The following is a 13,847-nucleotide window of genomic DNA, read 5'->3' on the forward strand; positions in this document are numbered from 1 at the left end:
GGGGTGAAAAGGGGCTGGGGTGCAGGCAGAGGTGCTGTTCCCACGGTGCAGAGTCTCCTCCCTTAGGGGAAGTGGCCCAGGCTCTGTCCCAGAGCCCCAGGTGACCGTGGTGGCACCTCAGGGACGTGGCACAATTCACCTGCCCAGGGATGGGCTGGGCAGAGAGGGGCATTCCCTCCTCCCATAAAATGGGACCAGCTGTGGACACAAATCCTCCTGAGCCGGCCCTGGGCTCACCCCTCACTGCTGGCAGGAAGAATCAATCCCCCAGACAGGAATTTTTGATGGAGGGGCAGCCCCAGCAGCTCCAGCTCCCCACCTCACCTCGGTGACACTTCCTGAGCCTAAGACAGGCAGCAAGACATGAACTGCTCAAGTCCTTTTATCTTCTAGTGGCAGAGAGCTTCCAATACTTACAAATCCAACATTCGCACTCCAGAATTGCACTTGGTCATTTGCACTCAGGTTATAAAGAAAAATTGTGTATGATTGATTACAAATACATTAAATAAACCCTCTCCAATGGTAAGTGTTGGTGACCACACCTGGAAACGGTGTTTCAGCATTCACAATTCCTTTTGTTTGATTGTGGGGAGATAATTCCAAGCTGACCCCAAATCACATGTTAAATCATTTGGAAAAAGAAAATCACTTTGGACGGTGCGGTAGGAATAAATGTGGTGGGATTAAAACAGCAAAACCAAACACAACCCAGAGCTGTGAGGCTTTAGGTTGTATTTTGTGCATTTAGTCACTCACATAGCTTACAGTAAGAGAGAAATAAAAATAACCAGCAATGTGCAAATGCTTGTTCTGCAAGGCTAAAAAAACCAGGACCTGCAGTGGCAGCTGAACAGGACAGTGCTCTGCTGGGAAGGGAGAACTTGGGGCTCTGGCTGGAACAAGGCTGATGCATGGATGGAAATGGTTATTTGCGGGTTTCCTTCTTATTAGAGGCGTGTTCCTGCTAGCAGGAAGGCACCGGGGGAAATGGAGAAACCAAATGTCTGTAGTAGACACGTTTTGGATGGTTCCTGTTCTCAAGTATGCATCATGGGCTCCCAGATGGGTGATTTACCTCTGCAGCAGACAAAACCCCAAACCTCAATGTTTTGCTTTACCAGCAGCTAAAATGCTGAGTGTCTCAGGCTTGGCCAATCAAAACTCCACTACAGTGGTGTTGCCCTTCTAAACAGGAAATCTTTTCATCATGACTCCATTTTATGGCACCTCTTCAGCTTCTCCAGTGATCCTTTAGCCAGGCTGAGTTACAGCCAGGGAAGGACACTGCCCTCAGCGTGGCCTTTCCGTCAGCCAGACAAATCCAGGGCATTTTGCCCACAGGGTTCCTCCCTCACCTCTGTCCACACTCACACACCGTCCTCAGCACAGCCATGACTGGGTCAGGTCAGGCAGGATGAAAACAAGGTCCCCAAAAGCTTTGGGGTTGGTGTCCTGTCCCCCACGGAGGATTTGGCTCCATGTCCATCTGGGATCAGAGCTGTCCCCCAGCCCTGCCATGAGCAGAGCAAGAGCCCAGAAACCTTCTGGACACGGTGGAGTTTGGTCAAAGGCTGCACTCAGTGGTCTTGGGGTCTCTCCCAGCCTTGGGCACTGTGTGGTTTCCTTGGGGTCTCTCCCAGCCTTGGGCACTGTGTGGTTTCCTTGGGGTCTCTCCCAGCCTTGGGCACTGTGTGGTTTCCTTGGGGTCTCTCCCAGCCTTGGGCACTGTGTGGTTCTCGGTGCTGTCGGTGCTCAGAGGTGTTGCTGGACTCACACATCTCCCTTGGATCAAACCAGGTGAGCACAGATCACTCTCAGGAGGTCATTCCCTGCTGATCCTCTCTGCACTTTCCACCTCGGGACCCTTCAGAGCCCCCTGAATCCCCACCAGGCCCAGGCCCAGCATGCCCTCAGTGGTGCTGAGGAACCCAGCACATGGGCACCCCAAAGCTCAGGAATTTCTCCAGTCTCGTCTCTTGCAGCAGGGAGGTTTTTGGCACCTCCGTCACTTCACACAGGCAGAGCTGCCCTTGATTCCTGAGCAGCATTCCGGGAACTCTGAGCAGCATTCCGGGTGCCAGGGAGTTTCCAAAGCTCTCCAGTCCCAGCCAGCAGGGCGAGGGTTTCCCGGCTGGGCTTTGCCAGGGCTGACTTCAAGGCCACTTTCTCGGGAGGGAAAAGCAGAGCGCTGCCCCACCTCCCTCATCACAATTCCCAGGAAAGGTCGGGCACAGGGACACCACTGCAACGACAGCAATTAACTGAGCAGAAGCAATTAAGGAACTTGGTTACACCCGGCAAAGAATGAGACTGAAAACTCATTTAAGCCACTCTGTGGGAAGGCTTGATTAGTAAATATGAAATAAACCCCAGAGCCAGGACACCAGTGTTCCTTATTTTACATTCCTTTTATTTACAAAACAGTTTTACTATAAATACCGTAAATTTTGCACTTTTATCTGCACACTAGGAAAAGAACCTCAGCTAAAAGACAAAAAGTAGTTTAAGAAATACAAATAAATCTTGTAAGATTGTGCAAGGGGGAAATTATTTTCCTAGTGCAAAGAAACGTTTGCTGACTTTTTCAAGTCTCGCTTTAAGAGCTGTAAAAATACTTTGCTCACAGAAAAATAAACAAAAAACAAGTGGGCATTAAACCAACACAGAGGTGGGTTTGAAGTATGTTTGTTTTTTCTGCTTCTTTGCCAGGTCAGGTGAAGTCAGAGCCCCAACTTAAGTCACTTTATTGCACTGAGGGCTGAATCCCTGCCCGGGATCGGTGTCGGAGCTCCCCTTCCCTGCTCAGCTCCCGGATTTATCCTACAACAGGAAACCAGCAGGAATCAGGGGGAGTCCCTGGGCCTGGGGAGGGTTTGTGGAGCCCTGTCCCCCTCCCCAGGGACCCCGGGGGCTTTGGGGTGCAGCTCCTACCGTCGGCTGCCGGGCGCTGGGGCTGGCACAGGTGAGCGTGGCTGGGCGCCGAGCACACGGGGCAGGAGTGGCAGCTGGGGCTGTGCAGGGGCACCAGGTGTGCCAGGGTGCCCTCCCCGGCCAGGGGACACACGGGGCTGCTGGCTGTGTCCCCGTGGACGAGGGACAGGAGCTGCCGGTCCGCGCAGGGAGGGCAGACGGGGCCGGGCGGGCTGCGGGGACAGAGGTGAGGGTGAGTCCCCAGAGGGATCGTGGCAGCGCCTGCCCCTCTCCAAACCACCCTGCACAGGCTCCAGCACCCACAAAAGCTCCTCTTTTTTCACGATTTCCCTTTTTAAACGTGAATAAGCAGTGATTGAAGAATGCAGAACTGGACCAGCTCCCCCAGGACTGGGGCTCACAGGCACTCACAGGAATAAATGGAAAAACCCCGAAACAACAAGGAGTTCACACTTCCCAAAGCCAAAGCAAGCAGATGCACATGTCAAACCACGTTCAGCTGGTTTTTCCTAAGAATTTGCCTCTGTCAATGGTTGCTCTGTTAGGGAAGCTTTGTCAGCCTGAGAGAGCCCCAGACAGGCATGGGCGAGTGTCAGAAGATAAACAAATAAACTGACAAAGAGCTTTACCTGATCACTGCTCTGGCCCAAAGCCTTACCTGACCACAAGCAAACGCACCACACCCACAGGTGGGAAAGCACTGGGCTGAAAAGAGGCCCCCACTGCCGCCTCTCACTGGGCTCTTTGCTGCTCAACCAAAACCAGAGCTCCAAAGAACGCGAGGCCAGGTGAGCACAGCTGAGGAGCACAGGCTGCTTCAGAGACACCCACAGGAACCCCACAGGCATCATCTGAACAAACCTCACCCAGTTTCACTTCCCTCTGCTTGAGCAGGCACCACGCTTCACCCTGACACGGGGCTCGGAGCACCCAACATTCACACACTGCCACCTATTTTTATTTGAAGTTTAGCAGTGAATTCTCGGTTTGGAGGGCCCTGAGAACTCACTGCAGCGCTGAGAGGAGCTGGACAGGAGCTGCCTGCACTGGCCACACTCACCCCTTGTCCTGCCAGTCCCCCGGTGTCACAGCACCGCTGCCACCCTGGCCGGTGTGGGCACGGAGCCAGCTCTCACAGATGGGACAGATGTGGTCACTGTGGGGAAGAACCATTGAGGAGTGCACTGAGAGCATGGATGTGCCTTCCAGGCCGTGTTTGTGGGGCTGGGAACAACCTGGGACAGTGGCAGGTGTCCCTGGCAGAGGGTGGGAATGAGATGAGCTTTAAGGTCCTTTCCAACCCAACCCATCCTGGGATTCTCTGATAAACACAGTTCTACTGCATTCCGAAATTTGCTCATTTTTGTCCAGGCCCACTGGCTATTTTGAGGTGGAACACTGACCTTTGGTGGTCCGTGAGCTGCTCTGCCTCAGTCCACCGTGGGGCAGCTTCTCCTGTGCCATTTCCCCTCAATACATCCACAGCTTTGCCAGGAGAGCTGGACAAACACAGAGAGAGAGAAAAACCTGAGCGTGGCTTCCCAAAACCACCTCCTGCCTGACAGAGCCGCCGCTTCCTAAACATCAAATCCTTGCTCCTGCTGAAACAGGAACCGCATTAATTCCAGCTGCAAACTTTATCCACGTAGGGATTTTTTTTCTCCCCCCTTGTTTTCTTCCCGTGGGCCCGTGCCAGGGGAGGGGGAGCAGGAGCAGCTGAGATGCTGTACCTGGTGCCAGCTGGGCTCTGGCTGTCCCCGTCACCGATGCTGGGCACCGAGTATGTTCGGGGTTTTTGGGGCTGGGAGCTCAGCCAGCCCTGGCAGACGGTGCAGCCGTGGTAGGTGGGCTCTGACAGAGGGGCCAGGTCACCGTGGAGCTGCTCCTCACAGCTGGGACACACGTGGCAGTTCCCTGTGTGGCTGTGGATGAGAGAGATGGGGGAAATCCATCCAGAGAGCAGCCAGCGAACCCCAAACCCTCCCGTGAGGCAGCCCTTTGGACAGTAGGGTGTTCATCGTGGCATTTGAAAGTCAAAAGCTGCTCAAAGATCTTCTGCACAGGTGAGCTCAGCACCAGTGAGACCCCTGGCTAGAGTCAGAAGTCTGGCACATAATTTTTTTGGGCAGGTGAACAAGCAAACCTACCAAAAATAGGAATTCCAGGGCTTGGGCTGCTTCTTCTCCACTGTAACCCCCGGGTGCACCACTGCATCCCTTCCCTTCATCTCGTGCTTGTGTAAATTCACATTATAAGAGCTGAAGCGAGGGAAAAGAGAAAATTCGTAGGATAAAAAGAAACTTAGCAACATGGAAAAACCGTGCTAAACATGCAAATATCCGGAAGGTACAGGGCTTGAGAGGGAAAATCCACTTATCCCCAGGGAAAGTTACGGTTTACCAGGGGCAGCTTAGCATCACTTACTGCTTTTCACTCTCCTTCCGTCTCATTATGATCCCAGCCAGAATTCCGAGGACTACTGGGGGGACTAACAAAGAGGGGAAAGGGAGAGTGAAATCAACCTTTGGTTCCAGGTGTTTAACAGCAAACAGCTTTGGGGCAGCAAAATATATTTTCAATTTTAAGCGACTTACCGATGCAACTCGGAATGAGGACGCTTGCTGGGGAGGAAAAGGATGAAATGGATGTTAAAAATCTGAAGCCCAAAAATGTGGCTTAATTACAGCAATTAACAGGATTTCTGAGAAATGGAGCTCTTACCCAGCCAGTAAGGATTCTCTTCTGAGGGTTTGGTTTGGTTTGTCTCTTCTGTGGTTTTAGCTGGGGAGAGACAAAGGAAAAACACTCAAGATGCTATTTTATATGGTGCTCCACTTGTACATAATATATAAAATAGCTCAGAGAAGAGCTGAAGGAAGAAGAAGGTGAAGAAGAGGGACAAAGACAACACCCCAAACCCTCCATCTTGGCTCATATGTATTACTGCACACTAAAACCTTAGATTTAAGTTTCCAAAGCGCTCACCCCGGCAGGTGGGAGGGTCCCCGCTCCAGGTGCCGTTGTCCCCGTTGTCCGCGGTGCAGAGCAGGGTGTCCTGCCCCACCAGCTCCAGCCCCGGCTCACACCTGTAGGCTGTGACTGAGCCAAACACAAACTCCCCCGAGCTGTTCCCGCTGTGCTGCCCGTGGGGAATGTCTGGAGGAGGGGGACAGGAGATCACTGTGGGAGGAAGAGGGAAGGACTCAGGAGGTGACCCCAGGGATGCTGTCCTCAGCAGCCTGAGGGGACAGTGTTTCTGTCAGGCTTTCAGGGGCAGAAGGAGCCAGTGATGCTCCCTGCTTTGTGACAGCAGCTCTCCCCTTGCAGAGATGCTGACCTGACTTCACTCAGGGAAGTGAAACAAAAATCCAGTGTTTCTGAGCTGGAATATTTGGTTTTTCCAGTCCAGCACTGGACGACTTCACTCACCCTGACAAGCTGGAAGAGGACTCCAGACAGCTTTGTCTCCCTGGAGGGAACACCTGATGGAAGGTGACTCTCCCTTCAGTCTGTACCTGCGGGGGCAAAAGGCACATCCCAAAATCACTTGTTGTCACCAGCCAAGAACGTGTCACCAGAGACGTGCTGAGGTCTCTGTGGGCAGAGCCATGTCCCAGTTTAACCCCAGTGACTCTGCCCAGGCAGCTGGGATGCAGTGGGCAGTGGCCTCACACTCACCCACGGTCACAGACCACATTGGCTGTTGCTCCCAGCAGATGATCTTTTATGGTCACTTGGCCGTGTTCTGGGTTGGCTGGAATACCACAAGATTTCTCTAAAAAAGAGTGAGATTATCCTTAGGGCACATTGAGGCCGGGAAAAACCCCACAGAGTTCGTTTTTACGGCAGTATGGCAATGCCAAATTGGGCATTTCGTGTTAAATGTCGTTAGAAAAGAGAAAATTAAAAATACAGACGTGGCACTTGGAACACGGCGTTGGAGAAGATGAAATGACATGGAGACACTCACTCTGACACAGTTTAGGAACTCCTGTCCACGTCAAGTTGTCCAAACAGGTGCTGGTGGGGAGCTGGTCTGTGGTGTTTTCAAAACCCTGGCGACAGACGTACCTCACCGTGGTGTTAACGGCGTAAAAATTCTGCCTTTGGTCTTCTGATGATATGGCAGCAAATGGCACGGATGGAGGTCTGGGACAGCTGCCTGGGCGCCACAGAGACAACCAGAATGCCCCGTTACACCACAAAAACAACAACATTGTGCTTTCAACTGTAAACATAAAGTGATAACGCACGAGCCTCACTAAGAGCACGGATACCCCGAATAGTGCCCTCCTCCCTTCTGCCACTTCCACCAGGGAATTGTCTGAGGTGGGGAAGTGCAGCCAGTTTTCACTGGAGGAGTTTCCAAATCCCCAAAGCCAAACCTCCTCTGGTCACTCAGTGCTCTGCCCCCGCAGTCCTTCCCCTTTTCCCTGCGCTTCCCGAGCCGCTCCTCTGTTTTTATTACCCCGCAAGTGCCAGCACGAGGTAACAGCCTCGGTGGAGAGTAGGGAAAAGAGGGGCAGCAAGAGAAGTGGCCAAAGCACTCCACCCTGTGTGATGAGGAAACCCCTGAGGCAGCGATTGCCAAAGCCGTGAGTGTTTCCCCAGGCAGCCTGAGCCCTCCTGGTGCCAGAGGAGGGGAAACACTCACGGCCACAGAGGTCGGGGAGGCTGGACCAGCGGGAGTTGGGCAGGCACTGGATGGTGTCGGAGAGAAAGGGGCGCCTGGTGTACCCCGGCACGCAGCTGAAGGTCACCGTGGAGCCCACACTGAAGCTCTGCTGGTGTTTGGCGTCCCCGCGGGGCTCGGCGTGGCTGATGTTTGGCAGCGGCCCGCAGTCCCCTGTGGGAAAACAAACGGGGATTTAGCGGGGCTCCTTCTGCTGCTGCTTTTGTACCCCGGGCAGGGCACACACAGCCTGTGGGAAAGGGGGAGACCAGGGAGCAGGGCACACACAGGGACAGGGATGTGGGGTACACACAGGGATGTGGGGCACACACAGGGACAGGGGTGTGGGGCACACACAGGGACAGGGATGTGGGGCACACACAGGGACAGGGATGTGGGGCACACACAGGGATGTGGGGCACACACAGGGACAGGGATGTGGGGCACACACAGGGACAGGGGTATGGGGCACACACAGGGATGTGGGGTACACACAGGGACAGGGGTGTGGGGCACACACACCCACAAAAGGAACACACGGAGCACACAAGGAGCACAAACACACACGGAGCACACAGACACTCAGACGGATCTTACACACTCACACAGAAAACACATGGAGCACACACTCCCGGGGATAACACATACTCCTATGGATAACACACATTCCCATGGATAACACACGGAGTTGCCGTTAAATAACACACGGGACACACCTGAGCGCGCTCCCGCAGCCACAGAACACCCACCCCGCGGTGCCAGGCCCCCCGCACACCCCACCCCTCCGCAGGGGCTCACCCCACGCCGCGGGCAGCCCCACCAGCAGCAGCAGCAGGAGCAGCGAGCAGCGGCGGCCGGAGCCCATCGCGGGTCCCCCGGCACTGCCCGGGCAGAGGAGCCACTCCTGCGGGGCTGGTCCGGGCTCCAGGGAGCCCCCGCCCGCCCCTCCCGGCCGGCTCAGCCCAGCTGAGCTCAGCCGAGCTCCGGGAAGGCTCTGACGAAAGCCGTGAGCGCGGCGGGGAGCGGGGCTGGGTGTGGAAGGCGCGGGGTGCCCGCTCCGCCAGGCACGCCGGGCATCCCCGGGAGCGGCTCTCCGGGAATCCTCTGCCTCGGGTTCTCCTTCCAGGAAAACCTCCCCCTCCCTCCAAAGCTGCCCAATCCCAAAGGTAAAGAAAAGACACAAACCAACGAGGGCAGGAAGGGGAAAGGGCAGCCCGCGGCAGCCGACCTGCACCTTCCTGCTTCCCTGTGTTCTCCATGTGATATGTTCTTATACGGATGTTTCCACTGAGAACCTCAAACTTACCTCTGATACTTTATTTTCTTTTTAATTCCCACTTTATTTTCCTTACCAATACGATTTCAGCTCCGAGCAGATGTGACAAAGGCATCTGCAACGGGACGCGGAGGTGTTTTCCCTGAGGGAGGAATCCAGCACCTTGGATAACGTATCCCTTTAAAACACTTCCCTGTAAACACGGTGACAAATTCCATGGAAATACTCTGGCTGCGTTTTTACACCTCGCTGGCCCCAACGGTGGCGGCATAACCCGAAGGGAATCAACAGGAAAATAAAAACCACCTTTAAATTCCGGGGAATTCTGCATTATCTTAGGGGGAGTGACCTTGGCACGGAGCAGGGAAGCGCTGAAAAGTCTTTGGCAAAGACTCCGCGTGGTGCCGAGGCGGGCGCGGAGCGGCTGCGCTCACAGAACCCAAATCTGCAGCTTCAGCCGGGTGAGACGCCCTTGGCCACAGGCTGAACCCCTGAGCCAGGCTGTTTTCTGCCTGAGGAGGGAACAGGAGACCTCCGTACCCCCTGCCCGGGCACCTGGCTCAGCCCTGCCCCTCTGCACCCGCATTTGCTGCCCCAGGAGCGGGGGGAGCAGCAGCTGAGCCCCGCGATAGCGGCTCCGTGCCTGCCCGGGGGCCGCCGGCGTTATCTGACCCTGCCATCCCTCCCTGCAGAGCAGGAATCGGCCCCCGCAGCTGCCGGGGGCACAAGGGCAAGCACAGGGAGCAGCCCGAGCCGAGCTGCGCAGGGCTGGGGCTGCGGGAGGTGTCCGGCAAAACCTGCCAGCTAAAACAGCGCTGGAGCTGCTGGAGCTGCCCCGGGATTTCCACAGGAACTCCGCCCCAGCTCCCAAATCCAGCTGGGGCTGAGCCCTGGGTCCTCCTCAGCTCCCAAATCCTGCTGGGGCTGAGCCCTGGGTCCTCCTCAGCTCCCAAATCCTGCTGGGGCTGAGCCCTGGGTCCTCCTCAGCTCCCAAATCCAGCTGGGGCTGTGCCCTGGGTCCTCCTCAGCTCCCTTAAAGCTGATTCCTTCTTGAAAAAGAGAATAAAATTTGATGAGAAAACAGCAGGGAGTTGAATTCACAGACTGCCCTTTATAAACCATTACCATTTATTACTAAATAGAAATAAAAACCCAGAAAGGCTTTGGGGGAGTTTTAAGTCTTTACAGGACGAAATCGGGGTGGGCAGCCAAAAGGACATGAATGACTTTTCCAGTCCCTCTGTTGCAGGGTGACAACCCTGGGGAGGGTATTTGGGAGCTGAGTTTCTGTCTGTGTGTGGTTGTGCTCACAGCAGGGCTGAGCTGCCTCCCTCCCTCTGGAAAGCAGAAGTGGTTCCATTACGTTACGAGATCAGAGATGCCCGGCCCACACGTGGCTTTATCTTCCTGTGGTAGAAATGAAAACTGCAAGGAACTTTGGGCTGAAACGCCAAGAAGCTTTTGCTGGCAGAAGGGCTTAAACCACTCGAGATATAAGGATTAAACAACCTAATATCTGAAGTACCAGGGTTTCCTGAAAGAAATGAGCTGAAACTCTGCGGGACAGGGAATCCCATCCAGACTGGAGCAGCTGCCAGCCAGGAATTCCTGGGAAGTTCAGGGAGCAGCTCAGCTCCCCAGCGAGGCTGGGGCTGTGTTGAGGGTTTGTTGTGGCGTTGCCAGTGAGCAGACAACCTGCGGGCCTGGAAACGCAGCATCAGGCTGGGTGTGACACCAGCAGGAACTTCTGCAGGAGCTCGGGAACAGAAAGTCTGAAACCCCGGTGGGATCAGCAGGGATCACTGGTGGGATCAGCAGGGATCACAGCTGCAGTCAGGCTGCTGGAAGGCAATCCCTGAAAGGAAAGCTCACATGGGAGGAGCAGATATGGAAAACTGCCAGTGCTTGTGGGAATCATTTCCCATCGTTTTCTTGGAATACTGAAGCATCATCATTAAAATTTTACATCTTACAGGTGGGACAGACCTGATTTAGGTCATCCTTTATGTACAGCAAGGTGTGAGAGTCCTAATAGGTGTGACCATTGCATGGGGCACTTCGGGAACAGGTCAGGAGCCATAAAGGATTTTCTGGTTTTGACCCAAAAGACAAAACTCAGGGATGGGCAAACTCAGCTTGACCCTGACACAAGAAAAACATTTTCACCATCCCCCAGCTGGGCATTGAGACCGTCCAGCGGGTTTTGTGTCTTCCCCACTTACAGCGACACAATTCCAGCTCCCAGCACTTCCCAAAAAGCCGCCACTCACCTTTTTCATGGATAAATTATCCTTTGCAGCGCGTGGGGAATTTGGAGGGCCAGAACTTCCACCGTGTCCAGCTTCTCCTGGCTGTGCATGGCCTCACTGTGTGGAACAAGGTTGGCATCAGCAACTCAGAGCCCTGGCACTCTCAGGACTATAAAGTTCCCTCTTGCTTTTCAAAATGCCCAAAAAACCAAGTTTTTTTTTTTTAAAAAAAAAAAGTCTGCAATAACATGAGGGCAAGGAAATAATCGATAAATTAAAACAAATTTCGGGCAAATCAAAGCTTTTTTATCATAGTAGGAGGTTGCTGCATCCAAAGCTGAGCTGTGAACCAGATGCCCAACCAGCACAAAATATAAATTATACAGAGAAAACCCACAGAAGGAAAGAACGTGACAAAAAAACCTCACTCACTTCCACAAAACGATGCAAATTCGGACCTTTTTAACTTCTGAAAGCAGCCGGGTGGGGGAAGGATCCCCAGGTACTTCAGAGGACACATGGATCCTTTGCTGCTCCCAGAATAGGATTTTGGGGATTTGTACAAAGGTAGAACAAATCTGAACCCTGAGGCAGCCCAGCTCCTGCTCGCTGAAGAGAAACGTGGGGGGAAATGAAAACTGCAGGTTTTAGGGATGGGAGTGACCAGGAAGTCCCACAGATCCCCTCACCCCTCAGGACTGACCTGGTTTCCTGAAGAAGGAGGAGGACTGGGAGGAGGGGATGGTGTTTTGGAGCGCCTTTTTATAGAGGCTGAGCTTCCTCTCCCACGTGAGACCTTTCTTAGAGAGCTGGATTCCACTTCTCTGGGGACCTGCGAGAAGGAAATCCACGGGGTGAAATTCTTTCGTAGAAAGGCAATCAAGGAGAAAAACGAATGGGACTTGATTCAATGTCGAATCATCTTGACTCACTTTTGGGAGGCGCTCTGCTCTCCGTGATTTTTGCTCCAAGTCTGGCAGCCGAGCTTTTCTCTGGGGGACAGAGATGAGCGTTGCTGGGAGCACTCTGCCTTCCTTGCAGTGTCTGCCCAGTCCTTGCTCCAGCCCTGCCTTTTCCCCCCTTTAAATTCCCTTTACGAGTTCCATTTGACCCCTCCTGCGCTTCATACCCGCAATATTTTAAGCTGGTTCGTCCTAAATACCAAACTCGATAAATAATAAATAATAAATAGCAAATAACATAATACACCAAAAAAAAAAGTAATAATAAATAATACAGAATACAGAATAAAGAATAAAGAAAAAATACAGAATATATATACTATATACTATATACTACATAACAAATGACAAATGACAAATAAAATAATACACAAAAGTAATAAATAAATAATAATAATAGTAATAATATTAGTAATAATATATAATACAGAATAAAGAATAAAGAAAAAACACAGTATACATAATATATAATAAATATTACAGAATAAATAATAAATAATGCGTAATAAAATACATAATGAATAATCAATAATAAATAATTAATAATCAGCCACAGAAACCACCTTTGCACTCGGGCACGGCCCCGCTCCAGACCCCGCTGGTTTTGTCCCTGCTCCTACACTGGATGCTCCCGTTCCCGACCAGCTGGAAGTTGGGCTCACAGCTGTAGGTCACCGTGGAGTTATAAGCAAAAATCTCAACTCCTTCCCCATCGTGTGTCCCGTGGCTGATGGGAGGAGGTGGAGGGCAGGTAATCACTGCAGGAGAGAAGGACAAGGTGTTTGCTAAAAGTTTTAATAAAAAATACACGATGTTAGAGTCTACCAAAGTTTCCTGAAGACAAACTTTGGGCAGTGAAGGTGGGTGAGCAGCAGGAGATGGGTAAAGCACTGCTCCTGTCCCAGTTCTCTCTCCTTTCTTCCCAAATTATTTCCCTTCTCACACTTTTTTCCCTCTCACAGCAAATAAACAGCAGCTTGCCATGCTCAGGATTCCTGGAAATGTCCCCCCACCGCCCTCAGCCATGACAAAAATGTTGATTTTGTGGGAGCAAACGTCCTGAAATAGCGTCAGCAGCAGAGTGGGTATTTCTCAGCTGTGCTGCTGGGGACAGGTCAGCCACAGAGTGTCAACAAAAACAATCCAAAGAGAGGTTTGGGCTGGGCATCGGGAGGCAGGATCTGCTGGAGGGACGTAAAAAGGTTCCATCTCACAATTAAAGACGAATCTCACATTCACAAGTTGGAGGTTGGCTCCATTCCACCTCATTGCCTGTCAGCTGGCACCGGATGAAATCATTCCCGACTAATTTGTACCTGCAACACAGGAGAGAAAATCAGTGTAACTCTCCAAAACCCGAGAACATTTCCCACCCACCCCGGTACGAGGATGCTCAGGAGTGTAGGAAAGGCAGTTTTGAACAAGCAGCGATGCCGACACTGCTGGGTAACAGGAGAACTCCTGCCAGGATCTGTGCTCGTTTATTTGAGGTGTTTCTCTGCTCTGACTCTGCATTTCCCATGGCAGGAAAGGGAGAATCTGGGGCTGGCAGAGCTCTCGGGGAATGCCAGGCAGGGCTGAGCTGAGGGCTGGGTTCCCACAGGGATTTGCTGGATCAGGGGCTCCATCCCTGCCTGCTGCTGGCGCTCGGCAGTGCTGGGGTTCATCTGTCACCACCCAGAGCCCTTCCCACGCTGCTGTCCCCTCAGGGGCAGGTGACAAGGGGGGAGCTCCCTGCTGAGCACACACTGCAC

General features: G+C 52.9%; 1 protein-coding gene and 1 long non-coding RNA gene across 2 annotated transcripts; both read right to left on the minus strand.

Moving 5' to 3' along the window:
- Positions 1–2,400: 2,400 nt before the first annotated feature.
- LOC136301263 (complement decay-accelerating factor-like) lies at positions 2,401–8,471 on the minus strand. Its single transcript, XM_066204190.1, has 15 exons — positions 8,405–8,471; positions 7,589–7,780; positions 6,905–7,096; positions 6,613–6,709; positions 6,364–6,449; positions 5,920–6,114; positions 5,656–5,715; positions 5,529–5,555; positions 5,359–5,422; positions 5,082–5,192; positions 4,665–4,856; positions 4,338–4,433; positions 3,995–4,090; positions 2,935–3,146; positions 2,401–2,823 (listed from the first exon to the last, which is right to left on the minus strand). The coding sequence occupies exons 1-15, from the start codon at positions 8,469–8,471 to the stop codon at positions 2,819–2,821; spliced, it is 1,692 nt and encodes a 563-aa protein (XP_066060287.1). The 3' UTR covers positions 2,401–2,818.
- Positions 8,472–11,875: 3,404 nt separating this feature from the next.
- Positions 11,876–12,718, minus strand: LOC136300966 (uncharacterized). Its single transcript, XR_010723781.1, has 3 exons — positions 12,657–12,718; positions 12,064–12,123; positions 11,876–11,963 (listed from the first exon to the last, which is right to left on the minus strand). It is a non-coding gene; the product is annotated as an uncharacterized lncRNA (long non-coding RNA).
- Positions 12,719–13,847: the final 1,129 nt, after the last annotated feature.

This window comes from Chamaea fasciata, unplaced genomic scaffold (genome assembly GCF_029207755.1).
Source record: "Chamaea fasciata isolate MVZ Bird 193981 ecotype frontalis unplaced genomic scaffold, bChaFas1.0.hap1 SCAF_25, whole genome shotgun sequence".
Taxonomy (NCBI): domain Eukaryota; kingdom Metazoa; phylum Chordata; class Aves; order Passeriformes; family Sylviidae; genus Chamaea; species Chamaea fasciata.

What these genes read in the sequence shown, in the direction of transcription:
- LOC136301263 (XM_066204190.1), bottom strand. Translation starts at nt 8,471, where the DNA reads ATGGGCTCCGGCCGCCGCTGCTCGCTGCTCCTGCTGCTGCTGCTGGTG. An exon ending in GGGGCTGCCCGCGGCGTGGG is followed by an intron (nt 7,781 to 8,404) that starts GTGAGCCCCTGC and finishes GTTTTCCCACAG; the next exon opens with GGGACTGCGGGCCGCTGCCA. An exon ending in AGTTCCTAAACTGTGTCAGA is followed by an intron (nt 6,710 to 6,904) that starts GTGAGTGTCTCC and finishes ACTCTTTTTTAG; the next exon opens with AGAAATCTTGTGGTATTCCA.